The sequence below is a fragment of the Rosa rugosa genome, chromosome 5, assembly GCF_958449725.1.
Source record: "Rosa rugosa chromosome 5, drRosRugo1.1, whole genome shotgun sequence".
NCBI classification, from domain to species: domain Eukaryota; kingdom Viridiplantae; phylum Streptophyta; class Magnoliopsida; order Rosales; family Rosaceae; genus Rosa; species Rosa rugosa.
The window spans coordinates 15,076,716-15,093,629 of record NC_084824.1 but is presented as its reverse complement, the minus strand read 5'-3'; the positions used below and the strand labels follow the sequence as shown (position 1 = coordinate 15,093,629).

General features: G+C 39.4%; 3 protein-coding genes across 5 annotated transcripts; all 3 read left to right on the top strand.

The window, feature by feature from the left end:
- Nucleotides 1-1,293: 1,293 nt before the first annotated feature.
- On the top strand, nt 1,294-7,970 carry LOC133712476 (FIP1[III]-like protein). 3 transcript variants are annotated; one of them, XM_062138583.1, is made up of 10 exons: nt 1,294-1,806; nt 2,019-2,191; nt 2,287-2,413; nt 2,606-2,677; nt 2,776-2,877; nt 3,029-3,130; nt 3,211-3,407; nt 3,496-5,012; nt 5,118-5,269; nt 6,825-7,970. In XM_062138583.1, exons 1-10 carry the CDS (start codon nt 1,405-1,407, stop codon nt 7,434-7,436), a joined length of 3,456 nt encoding a protein of 1,151 aa, XP_061994567.1. In that variant the 5' UTR covers nt 1,294-1,404; the 3' UTR covers nt 7,437-7,970. The 3 variants fall into 3 exon arrangements, with proteins under 3 accessions (XP_061994567.1, XP_061994566.1, XP_061994565.1); XM_062138582.1 differs by having other exon boundaries at nt 2,615-2,677; nt 3,496-5,269; XM_062138581.1 differs by having other exon boundaries at nt 3,496-5,269.
- A 585-nt stretch (nt 7,971-8,555) lies between these two features.
- Nucleotides 8,556-12,146, top strand: LOC133710244 (protein high chlorophyll fluorescent 107). Its single transcript, XM_062136268.1, has 8 exons — nt 8,556-9,111; nt 9,214-9,357; nt 9,454-9,759; nt 9,880-9,939; nt 10,106-10,351; nt 10,807-10,917; nt 11,125-11,301; nt 11,418-12,146. The coding sequence occupies exons 1-8, from the start codon at nt 8,626-8,628 to the stop codon at nt 11,739-11,741; spliced, it is 1,854 nt and encodes a 617-aa protein (XP_061992252.1). The 5' UTR covers nt 8,556-8,625; the 3' UTR covers nt 11,742-12,146.
- Nucleotides 12,147-13,566: 1,420 nt separating this feature from the next.
- LOC133708335 (leucine-rich repeat protein 1-like) lies at nt 13,567-14,758 on the top strand. Its single transcript, XM_062133796.1, has one exon. It carries the CDS (start codon nt 13,751-13,753, stop codon nt 14,309-14,311), a length of 561 nt encoding a protein of 186 aa, XP_061989780.1. The 5' UTR covers nt 13,567-13,750; the 3' UTR covers nt 14,312-14,758.
- The last annotated feature ends 2,156 nt before the right edge of the window (nt 14,759-16,914 follow it).

The following is a 16,914-nucleotide window of genomic DNA, read 5'->3' as shown; positions in this document are numbered from 1 at the left end:
TCGCAATCATCTCAGATTTGATCTGAATCTGAGCTTCATCTTCGTCTTCGTCGATGCTTCCAGCTCATAATCTGAGACCCATCGATTGATTACCGGATACAGCTGTGGGTCTCGGCCGGCGTTGAGCCGTTGAGGATTTGAATCCGACGCCTGGAAATGTAGAGGCAATAGAGGGAGGAGGAAGAAGAGGCCTCTGGTTTTGGGGGTTAAGGTCTGGTGAGGAAAGTGAGAACTGAGAAATGAGGGATTCTTAGCTTGCATAGAATCATCCTAGTGTTGGGTGTTCTTCTATTGTGCGATCTGCCCAGTGGCTGATCTGAAATGAAATTGGGAGAGAGAGAGAGAGAGAGAGAGAGAGCGGGGTCGAGAGAGAGCAGGGTCGTGAGAGAGAGAGAGAGAGTGAGAATGATGAATACTGGAGTAGAAGGAGGCTTGCACAATCCCATGGTTTGTGGTAGAAGGTGTTGGGGCTGCTGTTGGGACTGTGGAGTCTCATTAAAAATAGTCCTCCTTGCTGCCAAACATGGGATAACTGGGATTAGACTAGATAAGGATGTCCAATCCCATGTAACAAACACCACCTAAATGTGCAATTCTATACTAATTAGTGCTTCATTTAGTTAGAGTAATTTCCTTTGCTCATATGTCCTTACAATCATTCATGTGTCACTATACATCTCTGCAGATGGCCAAGAAAAGATTATTGTAAAAAAATCAATCACATTAACCCGTATCAAAGAACCAATAGTGGTCCTAATTATATAATTATTCCTGCAATGCATAAGTAGCTACACAGTAGCGGATCAAGTTAGAATGCTTCCTCCTCTCTAACGACCAATAGTAGATTGAAATTTAACTCCAACTTTTGTCGGCGAGATTTGAACCCGCGTATGAGAGTTCCACACCGGGAGCCTCTTACCAACTAGGCTACTTGTGGTGATTATGTACTATTTGTTAATGGTCAAGAAACAGTTAATCCATCCAACAACATATGTTCTTGTCTTTCACCTCGATGACGGATTGATATCATTAGACCAAAAAAAATTGAGCGAAAAGAATATATTATTAGTTTCAGGAAAAAAAAAAATTTAACCATTATCATTAAAAAGAAAGAATATTTTTCATCAGAAAATGAATAAAAGGATTTGTCTCTTTATTTTTTTGCACCGTTATCCAAAAAAAAAAAAGTTATACAAAAACAAGAACCGTTAAAAACAAAAGGTGCAGTAGTTAACGCCGTTACCTTCACTCAGCGAGTAGGGTTTTAGGCCTTCAGAACAGTGGAAGGGGTTTAGGGGGTTTAGCATTCCGCAACGCTCTCATTCGTATCGATGGAGCTTTTCTCTCACCCTTAAACTCTATCAAAAATTTCCCATCTTCATTTCAATTCCTGGGGTTTAAGCCATGGCAGATTTGGACGACGATTTTGGAGACATCTACACTGATGTCGAAGCGCAGGCCGCTTCAGCCATCAACGGCGTATCGGACTTCGCTCAGTTCTATACAGAACCCGAAGAAGATAGAAATGATAGTAACAACAATGCAAAGAACGGCGACACTTGCTCCGGCGAGGGTTTCGTCTCCGATTCTAAGAAACTCAAAGAGGAATTGGGTGGTAAAGTTTCGGGTTCGGAGTCGGATGAGGATTACAGCGACAGTGACAGTGAGGATGACCTGAATATAGTTTTGAACGATGGGGGCTGTAAAGGTATACCCCTTCCGGTTTCAGGTGGAGGGGGCATGAGGAGGATTGATGATTATGAAGATGAGGATGATGATGCTCTTGTGCCCATGAAAGATTGCAAGGTATTCTATTACTTTCAATCTGTGGTTTTAGAGACTTTTATGATGATAGAACTGAATTTGGATTATAATTGGTATTCTTGGTGTTTAGGCATGTCAACTTCAAATTGATGATTTTATTCCATGTGAAAATAGTTACCTTGTTGTGTTTCTTTTGCTTAGCCTTGTTACTTTTGTAAATGAGAGATCGTTGGTGGTTTCACTGGTTTGTGTAGTATGTATGGACTCAAGGATCTACTTGTCCAAGCAATGGAAAAGCCAATGAGTCTGTGGATTTGGTGTCGTCCATGCCGTTTGGAGTAGACCACTCGCAGATTAGTCGTGTTCGTGATGCACCTAATCCAGTGGTGACTCGAAATAGATATGGTTTTCGACTTCCTTGGTATAGGTTAGTAAATGCATCCAAAAGTTTAATTCCGCACAAACCCAATTTCTTCAGTGGTAAAGTTTAACCAAAAGCATGCCCTGTTTTCTTTCTTACAGGACCATACTGGACGTGGATATTGAATCATTTGAGGAGAAGTCATGGAGGTATCCTGGAGTTGATATAACAGATTACTTCAATTTTGATTTGAACGAGGACAGCTGGAAAGAGTACTGCAACTCCCTGGTAAGTGAAGTACTGCTGATTCCATGCATAAATCTCTCATTTGGGTGTTCTGGCATGTTGAATATTATTTTCCTAAACTTTCTATGCAGAGTAACTTGTGGGTATGCTATAAATGCTCTGGCCATAGGGCCAACTGGTTGTTACTGCTTTTCTGCAATACTGCACTTTATTGAATTAAATCCTGATGCTTAGACGATGCAGGAACAACTTCGGCAGCTCAAATCCACACAGTATGGCATGCCTGGCTCTTCAAAATTTTATCAGGTTTATTTGAATCTTGTTGGAGTCTTATCATATCACCACAACCATTGTTTAAAGTTTTTGGTGTTGACATCTCCAATCGTCTTTCCTACATAAAATAGGCTAAAGAAGCTGGATATGAGTATGGCAGATTCACCCAGGAAATGAATTATGTTGGATCAAGCACATATGCTCCTCCGTCATCAACAGTTTCTGATTGCAGAGTGAGACAGTTGGAACTAGTATATCAGAATTTAATTGATCTACCTTTCTCCTTATCTTGTGTACATGTGATATACTTTCATGTTATTCCCAAAGAAATTTATTAAGATACTTGGTCCGAGATAATTATTATTTGGCTTTTGATTGTTTCAGCCAAAAGGGAAAGCAATTCAGATAGAAGATAGTATTGTTGAACGCCAACCATCTTTTGATAGCAGGCATCCACGTAGTTGGAATTCTGATGTTGTGATACAGGTGTGCTACCACTTTGAATCGTCTTATGGATGTTTTGAAGCTACTGTAGTACTCTTATCACTAATAAAGTGTTTGGGTAGATTTCTGTGCAGGATCCCACCCAGGAAACCTCCAATTCTGGCGAGGAACATGGGCATACAAATAGCAGGGCCCATGAGACATCTGAAAATGCGGAGTTTGATGCAAATGAAAACCAAAATAATATGTCATATAATACTACAAACAATGATGATTCATCATTAGGAAGTCCAGAAGCAAACACAAGAAAATTAGACAGGTTCGTATTCTGTTTGATGCCAGTATGGTTACTGTTACAGTTTGTGGGTTCTATAATTCTATATATATTTTTCCTTGTATGTCATCAGGTGTTCCCAGAAGATGAGTGCATCCCATCTAATGACAATAGACTCTGATGATCACAAAAATAACCAGGTCGTTGATGTGGATGGGAATAACCATAAGGTAGTGAATGGTATCTCATTGGAGGCCATTGAAATTGCAAATAAAGTGACAGAAAGTCTTGACAGGAATACTTCCTGTGCTGATCAATGCAGGGTGGAGACGCAATTATCGCTGAGTGATGATGATGATCAACTTAGTCTCATTTCATCATGTTTTGCATCTGATTCTGAAGCTTCCAAGAACAGCGTTCATTTTGATCCAGAAGATATTCATACTCCTGTAAGGCCTGTCGTGAATTCACACACTGAACCACGCAAGTCTGTCACATCGTCTTTTAAGAACTCGAAAAGCAATTACATCAAGAGAAAAAGAGTTGATATTCAAGATTATTCCATCTGTAGAAGTTCTTCTCAAAAGAAGCATAATCATCAGGCCAGGAGTCTTAATGGTGTTGATGAACTGAGTAATCACAGAAACAACGACAATGATGGGTCACCCACCTCAGATAGAGAGGACCCTTATAACAGGAATTGCTCAGAGAATTTTCATGGACAGAAGGACAGGCTGCAAGATTCTGGCCTTATTAATAGAGAAGATAGTTCAGATTATAAAGAACCAAAGTTTTCCTGCCATTATGGTATTAGATATGATGATTACCATGATCAGAATCAAAGAGATAAGAGAAATTATTCAAGCAGAAAAGGTAGTCACCAGTTCCAAGAGAAACTAGATCCATATGCGAAAAGAACTTTCAATGAAAGGCAGACTTTTAGTGAAGATACGGATAGAGATTGGAGTCACTTTGGAAGAACGCAGTTCACTGAGGAGAGGAGTTCTCTTCCCAGCAGGGAGGCCAGGGGGTTGCATTCTAGGTATTCCTCCACTGTTGAAGAAAGAAATGCTCAATGGAGAAGGAACAGCAATAAACTGCTATTTAAGAAAATAACCAATTATAAGTGGCATGAAGATGATTTTCTGGGAGAAAAATCTGGGAGATGCGCATCATTCACTGGTCGAAAAAGGAATAATTTTGATGAATTTGATGAAAGGCAGTTGCCACCTGTTGGGAGAGAATTAAGTAACTGGGAGCAAAGGGGTGGATATGTGGACAGTCCCATTTATTTGGATGATTCACACTCTGAGAAATTTGAAGATGAGTATTGCAAACGCAGAGAAAATCGATACTTGTCCCATCAGTCTTACAGAGACTTATATACAGGTGACGAAGGAAGCTGGAATCACTCCATATCACCAAGAAATAATGCTTCTTACCCAAGAAGAGCTGATGAAAGATATTGGAGACATGTGAGAAAAATAGATGCCGAAGAAGCCAATGAGACTAATTGGTTTGATGATCACTATGATGCTTATGAAATCGAAGATAACATGTATCTTAATGATCATTTAAGGTGGAGAAGATCTAACTGGCGATCTGAAGTTATGCACTGGACTGAAGATCAGTTTACTTTCAGACATCATGGTGATGAATTGTATTCTGAGAAACCATCCTGTTCTTATCGGAAATATGTACGGCGTGAAAAATTTCATGCTAAATATGGTCTTTTGCGTGATGGAATGCCTACAGATATTATGCAGCCAGAGCAGCATAGATTGAAAATACCCAGAAAAGGAATTGGTGCTAACTTTATTAATAGAAGTGCTAAGATGTATAGAGGTAAGCATGAGCAGACGGTGAGGTGCAGGGATTCGATGGACTTGGCTGTTAGGGAACGAAAGGTAAAGTTGGGGAAACCAAGGGTGAAACCTTTCATCACCCTACTTGTATATATGAGTGCTCCAATTCAGTTGAGCAAGCCTTACTTATTCTGGTCAATGATATTACATTGCATCTTTCCCGTTTTTGTTTTTGGTTTCTTATATCGTGTATTGCTATCCCTTTGCCGAGTAATGCGTTTTATGAGCCTTTAATTGACTTCTACTTTTTTGTTTTGTCCTTCATAAAAATGAGAGGGAAAAAGGTTCCCTGCCAATCATCTAGGCATTGATTTCTAGCATGACCTCTTAGTTGTGGAGTTAGTTCATTCACTTTAATGTTTTATTTTCTTTTCTTTTTCCTTTTTTGTACCGCTCAGTATCACTACAGGCATTTCAAGGTAAAGTAGGCTTTGCCATGCATGTTGATTTCATGCAGAAAGATTGTTCCAGACATTGCAAATCAAATGATGGTGTTAAAATATGCTAATAGTTGAGTAAGACAGGTGTTTAGATGTTTCTTGAGACTCACTCTTCAAGTTAGCAGAATACATGACTATTTTAGGTTGCAAATTGCATGAATCCAACATACTTTTTGTTTTTTAATTTCTTCTCATATGAATGACTATTCTTTAGTGTATGAAGAAGATAATATATTTTCTTTTGTGCTTTGTCCCATTCATGTTCTTTGTTCCATGTCTATTTCTTTGTTCTACTTTTGGGTTCATTTGATCTTAAAGCATACATCTACTATTTTTTTTTGGGGGTGCTATACCATTTCCATATGAATTCATGTGATCTCAAATTGACTGTAATTATATTGACTATCTTCGTCCATAGTTGTCGGACTCCTTTGGGAACCCAGATTGATGATTGAATACTTGGGGAAGACTCTTGATCATTATCTTTTGTCCTTCATTTATTGAAGTTTGCTCTGCCTTGCTGTCAAAATATATCAGCCTCTATGTCTGCTGCATTTTATGCTCTTAGTTTAAATCTGAAACTGTAGTCATGTGATATCTAGTTGTCTACCAAAGACTCAGCGATCAGCATTATAGATGTTATTTTATACATTCATTTGTCTCAAGATATTGTAGAAATTTCTGCCACAAAATAGATGTTTATTTAGCTGTGTAAAAACTAGGATTCGGAGCTTAGAACTTATCACTTAATATAGCAGTATAGCTACATTGCTTATGGACATAATACTCCATTGTTTGATGTATTCAATTTATAACAGAGTGCCTACTGTTAATCAAGCTTACCCATGCATACAGGTAACTTGAGATGTTGATGGTGATCTTCTAGTCATTTAACTTCTACAAAAAATTTCATCTTGATTTGTTTCATAACAGAGGGAGTTTAGAAATCAGTTTAGAAGGATGGGAACAGAGAGTCGGGGACAACTATTGGCTTTCTATATACTTTTGTAGGTGTGGGGAGGGGGGATCATGTACCATATGACACTTTTTGGAATTTTATTTATCATGCATTCTGCTGCTGATGTTAATCATCTCTTTTACCTATGCAATTACTGATATAGTACGTATCGGTGACATTTCCTTGTGATACACTGCAGATCTCTGCAAGATGCTCCAAAGCCAGAATTTCGATGTGCAATGGTAGGCCAGAAAGTATGGGTGCAGAGATTGGTGGAGAGGGGATAACTTCAGGGAAATTGCAGTCGTGTGAATCTGTGAAGGCGAGGGCAGTAGAAATCACCCAAAAAGTTGCATGGGACCGAAACAACGAGAAAGGGCATCATATGTTTCCAGTTACAGCTCAAAATGCTGATTTGGATATAGAGGAGGGCCAGATTGTAATACAAGAACAGAATACAGCAAATCCTTTGCAGAGAAAACATGCCTCTGGTCACACAGCACCAGCCCACAGCGTGAAAAAGAGAACGTTTGATTGTCATAATGCTTCCATTGGGAATAAGGTTGTAGAAGGATATGACACGCAAAGGATTCTTCAGACAATGGCTAAAATGGAGCAACGAGGGGAGCGCTTTAAGGAGCCGATCACCTTTAAAAAGGAGCCAGACAAGTCGTTCAAGCCTGAGGTTGATCCCACAGTTGAAGCAGCTGACGAAAAGCAACATAGGCCAGCCCGAAAGAGGCGGTGGGGTAGTAGGTTCTCAAAGAACGACTCTCTAATGTTGGGGATTCCATTGAAAGCAAGGTTCTGAAAGAACATCTTTTGACCTGTTCATTGCAAACGGTCAGCTGTGATCAATAAAGCTGATGAAACTACTGCCGGTTCCGGTAGGCTGCTATTTATAAAATGCGATGTCTCTTTTTCAAATGTTGTGTCAGACTTGGTGTCAGGGCTGAAAGTTTCCTCAGAATCATTTTTCCTATTTGAAGCAGGTAAATAAATTAAAACACAGCTCGGCATTTCAGATAAAGGTTACAGCTTCATTCTTTTTGTCAGAGAAATTGGAGATTCAATACTTTTTTTTTTTTTTTTAATAATAGTTATTCAATGTTTTGTGTAATGTATAAAAATTGGAGGTAGATTTCTCCAATCCAAGATTCAGTTTTGAGAATCTGTACATTTATGCTGGGTTATAGGGTTATATCTATGCTGGGTTTATAACCATATATTTCTAATAGTCAGAATTGTAAATTCTATAGGAAGTCACTTGTTTTATTTACTCAATAATCTCTGTCATCTTATCTCTTTGAAATTTAACATGGTTCAAGGAAGTCACTGTTCATTAGTTAAAGTATTCCCATGGTGATGGTCCAACCAAAAGTTAAAATGAAATACGACTCGGCCGATGATAGTTAAAGGGCCCCTAGTTATATTGCATGCAAAAATGCATCATTATATTTCTGGAGGATGAAATTCACACTTTTTAATTTGAGATTTTAAAAAAAAAAAAAAAATTTTGGTTATTGAAAAAAAAAATATGAAGCATGATTTGTAATTAAGAGATGTGAATTTTCACTATATTTCATCTCTCTCAGAGACTCAGACTCTCCCATTTGTTTTTGTTTTATCGATCTATTAAATATTTAAATGCTCGCCAATCTGATCTTGATGAATACTCCAATAATGGTCTTCCACGTGTCATAGAAAATCTGCTTTTTCGAGAACCATACCGGAGAGTGAAAACGTGGCACAATGCACACCAGTAACCGTTGGTCACATTCCCAATTGACTAAAATAGCCCTTACACAAAACCAATTAAAATGATTTCCATTGTTACTTACTTATCAGCTGATCACTAGTTTTACTACAACGTGGTCATATAAATATTAGAGTCTACAACGTGGCCATAATGGTAATTCTATCCGCAGTGTTCTTCCCCTACCCGCCCGCCTCACATTTAGATCATACAATACAGTTTAATCCGTTAAGACAAAAGAGAAATGCAGCAACTTCTCTCTTCTTCCTCTTCTTCTTCAAACCCCAACTTCACTCTCTTCTCCACCTCCCCAAACCCTAACCACCTCTCCAAATTCACCTTCAAAATCCCCAATCTACCCCTCCACTCCCCTCCACGCTGCTCCTCCTCCACCCAACTCCTCGACCACGACTCCTCCAACGCCGCCGTTTCCGACGACCGGAGTCGACCCAATGCCTCCGTGCCGGAAACAAAACGAGCACTCGTCGTCCGCCGGCCCGCCATGGAGCTCCCCTCCGACGGCGAGAGCGACGACGAGTCGGCTTCCCCCATCGACGTCGGGCTCGCCAAGTTCGCCAAGAAGATTGCGATATTCGAGCCCCAAGACGGCGCCGCCGGGTTGGATCCGAAAGAGAAGCCATTGAAGGTGAACTTGGACTTGGCATTGTACCGAGCTAAGATCCTGACCAGAAATTACCGCTATGCTGAAGCACAGCAAATACTTGAAAAGGTATATTTACCATTCTACTACTTATTTTCGTGTACGATATTTTGTGGTTCATGTATATTTTGGTGTAGATGAGATTGAAGTAGGTAATTTTGTGTGCAAAAGTGTATATATTATTGGCCGGAAGATGGGAGAGCTTATGTGGCATTGGGGAAGGCCTTAAGCAAACAATCGAAGACGGCCGAAGCCCGGGCTGTGTATGAGAAAGGCTGCCAAGCTACTCAAGGAGAAAATCCATACATTTGGCAGGTTGGCGTTTCTCTTTGCTTTTGAGATTGTGATCTTTGTGCAAATTGTTAATGGTTCGATTCTTAGGATTGATATATTGAGGTGTTTGGTTTACAGTGTTGGGCAGTTTTGGAAGATAAGATGGGAAATACGAGGAGAGCAAGGGAATTATTTGATGCGGCGACCGTTGCTGATAAGAAGCACATTGCTGCCTGGCATGGATGGGGAGTTTTAGAGCTAAAGCAAGGAAATATCAGCAAGGCAAGGCATCTGCTGGCCAAAGGTTTGAAGTTTTGTGGTGGGAATGAGTACATATACCAGACACTGGCAAGATTGGAAGCTAAAGCAAGTCGCTATGAGCAGGCTCGGTACTTGTTCAGGCAGGCCACTAAATGCAATCCCAAAAGCTGTGCTAGTTGGCTTGTAAGTCATCAGTTTCCTGCACGTAGGCCTCTCTGTTATGAAGTTAGTTTCCATGTCTTTGTGGTTTGTGGTATGTTGAGATGCTTTTGTTATTGTATTTGTCAAATAATCATGATGCAGGCGTGGGCTCAAATGGAGATGCAACAGGAAAACAATCGTGCTGCTAGGCAACTTTTTGAGGTGATTATATGATTATGCATCAGCATTGAGTTCTGTTTCTGTGTAGATAGTCAGAGGAATCTATTCCTTAGGATGCTTCAGTTACCAAGTTGGGTTCTGTTTAGTTCTAGTTCAGTTTGTTAAGTCTTTCTGCATGCAACTTGATGTTCTCTTCCTCTTTTTGTAGAGATCAATACAGGCAAGCCCAAAGAATAGGTTTGCATGGCATGTTTGGGGACTTTTTGAAGCTAAAATGGGAAATGTTGAGAAGGGGAGAAAGTTATTAAAGATTGGCCATGCACTCAATCCAAGGGATCCAGTTCTCCTTCAGTCTCTTGCTTTATTGGAATATGAATACTCAACTGCAAATCTTGCTCGACAGTTGTTCAGGCGAGCATCTGAGTTGGATCCAAGGCATCAACCAGTGTGGACTGTAAGAAACTCTTTTCAGTACAGAGATAAGTCTGATGCGCTTTGCATCTGTTTGCGATTACCACCTGATAAATTGTGAGAGTGATGCAAATCTAATCCGTGACTATCATAATGCCCATTATTGGTTGATGAATTATTTTTCTTTGTCAAGAATAATAGTCAGACTATGATGGTAGGGACTAGGGATAGATCTTTCGGATGGACTGCAAACTATTACATTTCATTTCATTGTTTGCCTATACCCTTGATAATCGTTTTGTCTAGGCTTTTCTCATGCCAAGTCATTGTTTCTCACAGAAAAGGAAAAGTAATTTGCATCATTATGCATTGGCCTTTTTTCAATAATAAGCTGATAGAAATATCTTTTGAAATTACAGGACTTAATTGTTCATACATGCATCACTGTTAATTCAACAGAAAACTAATTGGCTGATTCCAAAATGTTGGAGTGTTTAGGCTTGGGGATGGATGGAATGGAAAGAAGGAAACATTGCCACAGCAAGGAAATTATACCAAAAAGCATTGTCTATTAACTCGACTAGTGAAACTGCTGCTCGCTGCCTACAGGTAATGATCATAGTTAGGTATCTAGTATCTCATATTCTTGTATAATGTTATGCGAACATGAAACTTGTTATGGGTCTCTTCCATCAAGTTCCTTACTAAAAAGACTATGGAAGTATTAATGAACACATATCAAGCCATATTTCCAAGTGTTAGCAACATGAACCACATGTCTTGTCAAGGTTTCATGTGAGTGATCATGTTTTGCAGGCTTGGGGAGTTCTAGAACAGAGAATTGGTAACCTATCAGCAGCCCGGAGATTATTTAGGTCCTCTCTCAACATAAATTCTCAGAGTTATGTCACATGGATGACTTGGGCATCACTTGAGGAAAATCAAGGGAACTCTGTCCGTGCAGAGGAAATTCGTGATCTCTATTTCCAGCAGGTTAGTAACTAGCATAGCTATAGCTACTGCATCTTGTATGCGAGTAATATAAGTAATGATTTTGCAAACACAACTCTTGGAAGCTAACAGTACCCTTTCTGGTTTCTTTGCAATAGCGCACTGAAGTTGTGGATGATGCTTCATGGGTTATGGGATTGTTGGACATCATAGATCCAGCACTTGACAGAATCAGGAGTGTCTTGAACTTGGATCCAGCATCCCAACAAAGTCGACTAGATTCTCTCAGAACAATACTAGAAGGAGAAAATGGAAATAACATTGATGAAGAGTCAGATAGCAATGACATGGAAAGTGAGAGTGGCTTTGATGTGGATGCTTTCTGTATAGAAAGATTATCTTTGGATCCATCTAAGCTACAAGTTCAGATGGAATTCTCACCGCCTTCACCAGTAAAGAGATCTAGAGAGAAAGTCTTATAGTGATTTGGTGATGAAGAAATCTGTTATGTTAAAGAGGATGGAGCTAGCATTAGAGTGCTCCAGTATAGATAACATTACAGCATTTGAGTCCGAGTCGTATATAGAATTCAAGATTACCACACCCTTCCAATTCAGTCTGCTGGTGGAAGTGTTGGGGACAAAGAGGCTTGCTTTGGTAGGCTTGGTGGTTTGTAAGTGAAGTATGTATCATGTATGAGGCTTGCCTTGTATATCTCATGCCTCGGCGTAAGGTAACTAGATAAGAGCTACACTCAAAGCTTTAAGTAGGCTGTCTATAGCCCTTTGTAATTAACTTACTGGATTACCTCGACAGCAAAACCATTTTGTATTGGGATCATGATCGATATTCATCATAATGCCCAGTATACCCAAATTCTTGTGTCATGTTTATGAGTGAGTGGCTCTGATAAAGTGGATGACAGCATTCTAGTCCTATGCATGTAATCGAAATCTATTTTCTTTCACTTTTTATAAAAGAGCAAGGTAAGTCGAGCTTTAATCTTTACCAACACCTTTTCTCTAACAAGGTGTTGGCTCTTTGAGAACACTATAAGAGAATGAATTCTGCTCGGATTTGGATTCACTCCTAACCTATACTTAACCTTCCCAAGTATATGATCGGATTAAAATACGTGGTAACTACAAGCTCTAATGGTTCACAATGAACTTGTGGGAATTAATAACTTTAAGGTTAATCTTTGTAACTTTTCGGATTAATAACTTTGTAATTAATCTTTTCTGAAGACCATGAGAAAGTGCATATATATAACTACACGACACTTCTAACTTTTTAATGCCAATCGTTGCCGAAAGTGCTAATCTCCTAAATGGTTTTGGAGAGAATCAAAATCATTCTTGCAGAATTTCATTCAAATGACACCCTATTGGATGATTCACGATCTTACTCACATCAAACTTACCAAAAAGAGCTAAAAGAAAATATTTTTCCTTGCTGCTTCCTTCCCGTAAGCTCCCTCCCATAACAGCCTTGACCAACTTTACTCTCAACATAATCCCCACCCATAATGTTGACTCATAAATCACACTGAAATCCTTTTTGCATGCCTCCATCTGTTGGAATTTAATTAGAATTTGAAACCTCCTTTGAACCGTTATTTGCATATAGTAATAGTCATTAATTCTTTTTGTGTCATTAACTCTCTTTGATTGTGATTATTACAAAGATTTCATCAGTTTGGATTATTCATTTGGTTAACTCTGCAATTATATTGGTTCATTCCTTATTGATACCTTCGGTTTTTATTTTTCCTAATCAATGTCATTACATTCATTTCTGTTACATAAGTTACAAAACTTAATTGCTATTGGCAAATTGTTATTGCATTAATCATCCTTGCCCTATATAATCTCTAGCTTTCCAAATCAAAATATACAACAAGAAATTCAATCTTCTTTGTTTTCTTTCCGAGCTCAAAGTATTCATGTGTTTCCTTTAATTTATCTATGCCACCAAAAGAAAGTTTCAAACTGTTCGATACGATCTGAGTATTGTGAGTGTACACCTACAAGAATCGAGGTTGTTGTACCCTGGAAGGTAGGGCGTCACAAACCTGCTACACAGAGACATTGTCTCCGAGGGGCGAAATCTACTCTTAAGGGCAGTGTTTACACGCCTCAACCTTAAACTCTTTTTGAAGTAATCATTGGGTGGGACTCGCAAATCTAAAAGATAAGTGTTGATCTTCTATTTTCAGCTTATTATGGCATTAATATGATTATATTTATTTACTAATAAAATATTGTATCTGTAGAATTTTGTAGGAAACGAAATCTGATGACGAAAATAACATTCATCGACCAAATTTCCAACACCATCATCATCATCGACCCTGATTTAATGTATTCCTTTGTAGCGCAATCTCTGCTGTTATAAATTTGGTGCTCTGCCCCCTTATGAAAATCACAAACTCACGTACACACAATTCTTCATTTTTTCTCTCTTGACATCTAAATCTTCACCTCCAACCATGGCGATGCCGAGCACTTTCTTGTTATTCGCCGTAACCCTAATCCTGAGTGTAGACCTCCTCAGTGCCGTGGTGTACCCTGACCCTGAAGTGGCCGCTTTGTCCGCGCTGAAGAATAGCTTATCTGATCCAAACAAGGCCCTCCAGTCGTGGGATACAGAGCTTGTCAACCCTTGCACTTGGTTCCACATTACCTGCAACGATCAGAGCTACGTTACTCGAGTCGACCTAGGTTTGCAAAACCTCTCTGGCAAACTGGTACCTGAACTTGGAAACCTAACTCAACTTCGATATCTAGTACTCTTCAAGAACAACATTGAAGGAAGTATTCCAGCGGAGCTCGGTAAGCTGACGAACCTCGATGCCATGCACTTGTCTGATAACAACCTCTCGGGGACCTTACCTTCTTCATTGGAGAACTTGAAATTACTTAAGATTCTAAATCTCAGTAATAACAAGTTTTTATCTGGGGCAGTCCCCCCGGGTCTTATTCATGTTCCGCGCCTCGACATCTCGAACACAAGTTTAACAATACCCCCTACCGGAAGGCCATTTGTTTAATTGACTTGAGGGTTGTGCGTTGAGGAATTTGATGAAGGATGGACTCTATGGTCTTAAAGATGTTTAAATAAATAAATCACATGTACTAGATTGAAATATGCATGCTTGGAAAATAAGAGCTGCTCTAATAAAGTTTTATGTGTAGGAGTGAGTAAACTACTTTATTCTGTATACAACTTCATTGCATTCTATTAGACCTGTAAATGGACCGGATTTGGATCGGATCGACTTAAATCTAAATCCGTTTACTTACAAAAAATTTCGATCCAAACCCGCTCTGTTAACCCGGCGGATCATTGATAGCTCGATCCAAATCCGTATCCGCCAGATTAACAGATACCCGATCCACTAATCCGACCCGTTTATAATTTCAAATATTTTAAAATTTTAAAAAATAATATTAAATTTATATCATGATAACAACATGAAAAGTATCACTAAAAGTAGAATTACATTATCAAAATTCTTAATGCTTCTTGGAATCTTGGGTGATGGACTGTCCCTTAGATTTCTGCAAAAAATTCGTATAGAAATTCTTCATATTTTATATTTTATATTTTTCAAAAATAATAATATATTAATAAAAAATAATATTTTATTATTACGAAAACGTGTCGGATCATTAACGGATCGGATCGACCTAAATCCGTATTTGATGCATTAAATAAACTGGTTAACGGATTCGGATCTTTAACGGATCAACAGATCAAAATTTTTTTATCCAAACCCGTCCAATAACCACGGATCTAGAGCGAGTCCGGATCAAAATCCGGTCCATTTACAGGAATATATCAACATTTGATATTTATGATGGTGCATTAAAGATTGGCTGCAAGATGCTATGACATGTGGAAATTATTCTCCTATGACATGTCAAGTAGAATTAGCGCGGCAAAATGGAATGTTTACGTGAACGGTGATTGGAGTCATCACCGACGTGTTGGCCAAATGATTCGTCTGAGCACATTATGGAGAACTCTAGGAGACTAGTAGGGGATTTTATCCACACAAACGTGTAGTTTTAATTGTGCGTACTATGATTTTCTGCATTTGTAGATACTAGTAGATTATCAATCAATGGTCAAATTTAATTGTTGAATTGACGGACAAACAAAATTATTACAATTTTAGACTAGTAGATCACAATGTGCTAAAATTAAAGGAGGCAGAATTGATAAAACTAACAAATATACATAAGCCTAGGATTGTCGCAATACAAGTCGATAAAACAATCAAGTGCATATCCATATATGCAGTATATATATACATGGCTATTGTTACATGTATCTTAAGATATTGATTGGAATAATTTAATTGTCTACGAAATCTTTGTTTTAGGTTTATTGGATAATATTTTATATTAGTTAAAAGAAAAATAATTCAATGTATTAAAAAGCCTCAAGTGCCGTAGTTTTATTTCATATTGGACCCCTAATTTTGAGAATAATTAGTGCAAAAGGCACGAAGACCTTTTCGATGCAAACCCCACACCTCCAAAATGTGGTTAAATAGATGATAATATCATTGTATGGAACTAAATTAGAAGTATTCACGCTTGAAACTACCAAATTTTCTTTTGGATGTTGAAATTTGTTGCACGTGCGACCACATCAAAGAGGTATTTGAAAAAGTGAAATTCCCAGAACTAAATGAATAATGCACATATATACAGACCTGAGGACCTTCGAAGCTTTCGGAGCGACCCTGTGAGGCGAAACCTAGGTTTTGTGGTGGCGGCGGTGAGCTTCGTGCTCCCCAAACCAAGCAGAGGCGGGACGACAGCGGCATCAGCTCGGAGAGAAGATGGTTTATCAAGCAACGGCGTTGTGATCTCGACCAAGGTGTTCGAGGGCTTAGGTCATGATGATTCTCAGCTGAGGTGGTTGATGGTGCGTTTCTAGCAGTGGTTCGGCCGATCGTGTTTGAGTTGCTACGTCGGAGGGTCACACAGACTGCGTTGGCTTTCCTAACTTCTGAGGAGGCCGGTGTTCTTCATCTTGGGGGTGGCGATCTGATCGTGGTTGATTGAGTCAAGGTCGGGGTCTAGGAGCTTTCTCTCTAAACCAAAGCTATGGTGGAGGATCGTGGTTGACCGCCGGATCGGTGATGGATCGTTACTTTTCCAATAGTTCGCAGCAGGCCAATCTGCGGGGAGAGAGAAGGATATATGCCCTGGCTTTGACCGGAGAGGAGTCACCAAGGTAGTCTAGGTCACTGACGGCGACGGAATTGGCCCAGGCGTTGGCGGAGGTGGGCCAGACTAGTTTGGGTCTGCTCCTCGCTTTTCTCGGCAGGAAACCCTAGTTTGGTTTGGGCTGAGCTTGGGGCAGTGGGCCAATGGGCCGTTTTGAGTCTACTGGGCTGATCTTTTTCCTTTTCTTAATCTTTTGGATTGGACCTGTTATGGCTGTTGGGAGGTAGCTTAGCCTTTTTTTCCTGCTTTGAATACGTACTCTCACCTTGTTGTGCCCTCGATTGTAGTTGTTTGCTAGTTGATGAGTAGCGATGTACACTAGGATGGTCTTTAGGCGTAAACGCTTGTCAAGTCAGTGGCTCTGATTTAGGGTTGGATAGGCGTTAGACCTGTAAATGGACCGGATTTT

Excerpts from the sequence above, each read along its gene's own strand:
- LOC133712476 (XM_062138581.1), top strand. The coding sequence starts at position 1,405 with ATGGCAGATTTGGACGACGATTTTGGAGACATCTACACTGATGTCGAA. Across the intron at positions 2,414-2,605 it reads AAGAGTACTGCAACTCCCTG|ACGATGCAGGAACAACTTCG; the intron begins GTAAGTGAAGTA and ends CCTGATGCTTAG. Across the intron at positions 3,131-3,210 it reads ATTCTGATGTTGTGATACAG|ATTTCTGTGCAGGATCCCAC; the intron begins GTGTGCTACCAC and ends GTGTTTGGGTAG.
- LOC133710244 (XM_062136268.1), top strand. The coding sequence starts at position 8,626 with ATGCAGCAACTTCTCTCTTCTTCCTCTTCTTCTTCAAACCCCAACTTC. Across the intron at positions 10,918-11,124 it reads CTGCTGCTCGCTGCCTACAG|GCTTGGGGAGTTCTAGAACA; the intron begins GTAATGATCATA and ends CATGTTTTGCAG. Across the intron at positions 11,302-11,417 it reads GTGATCTCTATTTCCAGCAG|CGCACTGAAGTTGTGGATGA; the intron begins GTTAGTAACTAG and ends TCTTTGCAATAG.
- LOC133708335 (XM_062133796.1), top strand. The coding sequence starts at position 13,751 with ATGGCGATGCCGAGCACTTTCTTGTTATTCGCCGTAACCCTAATCCTG.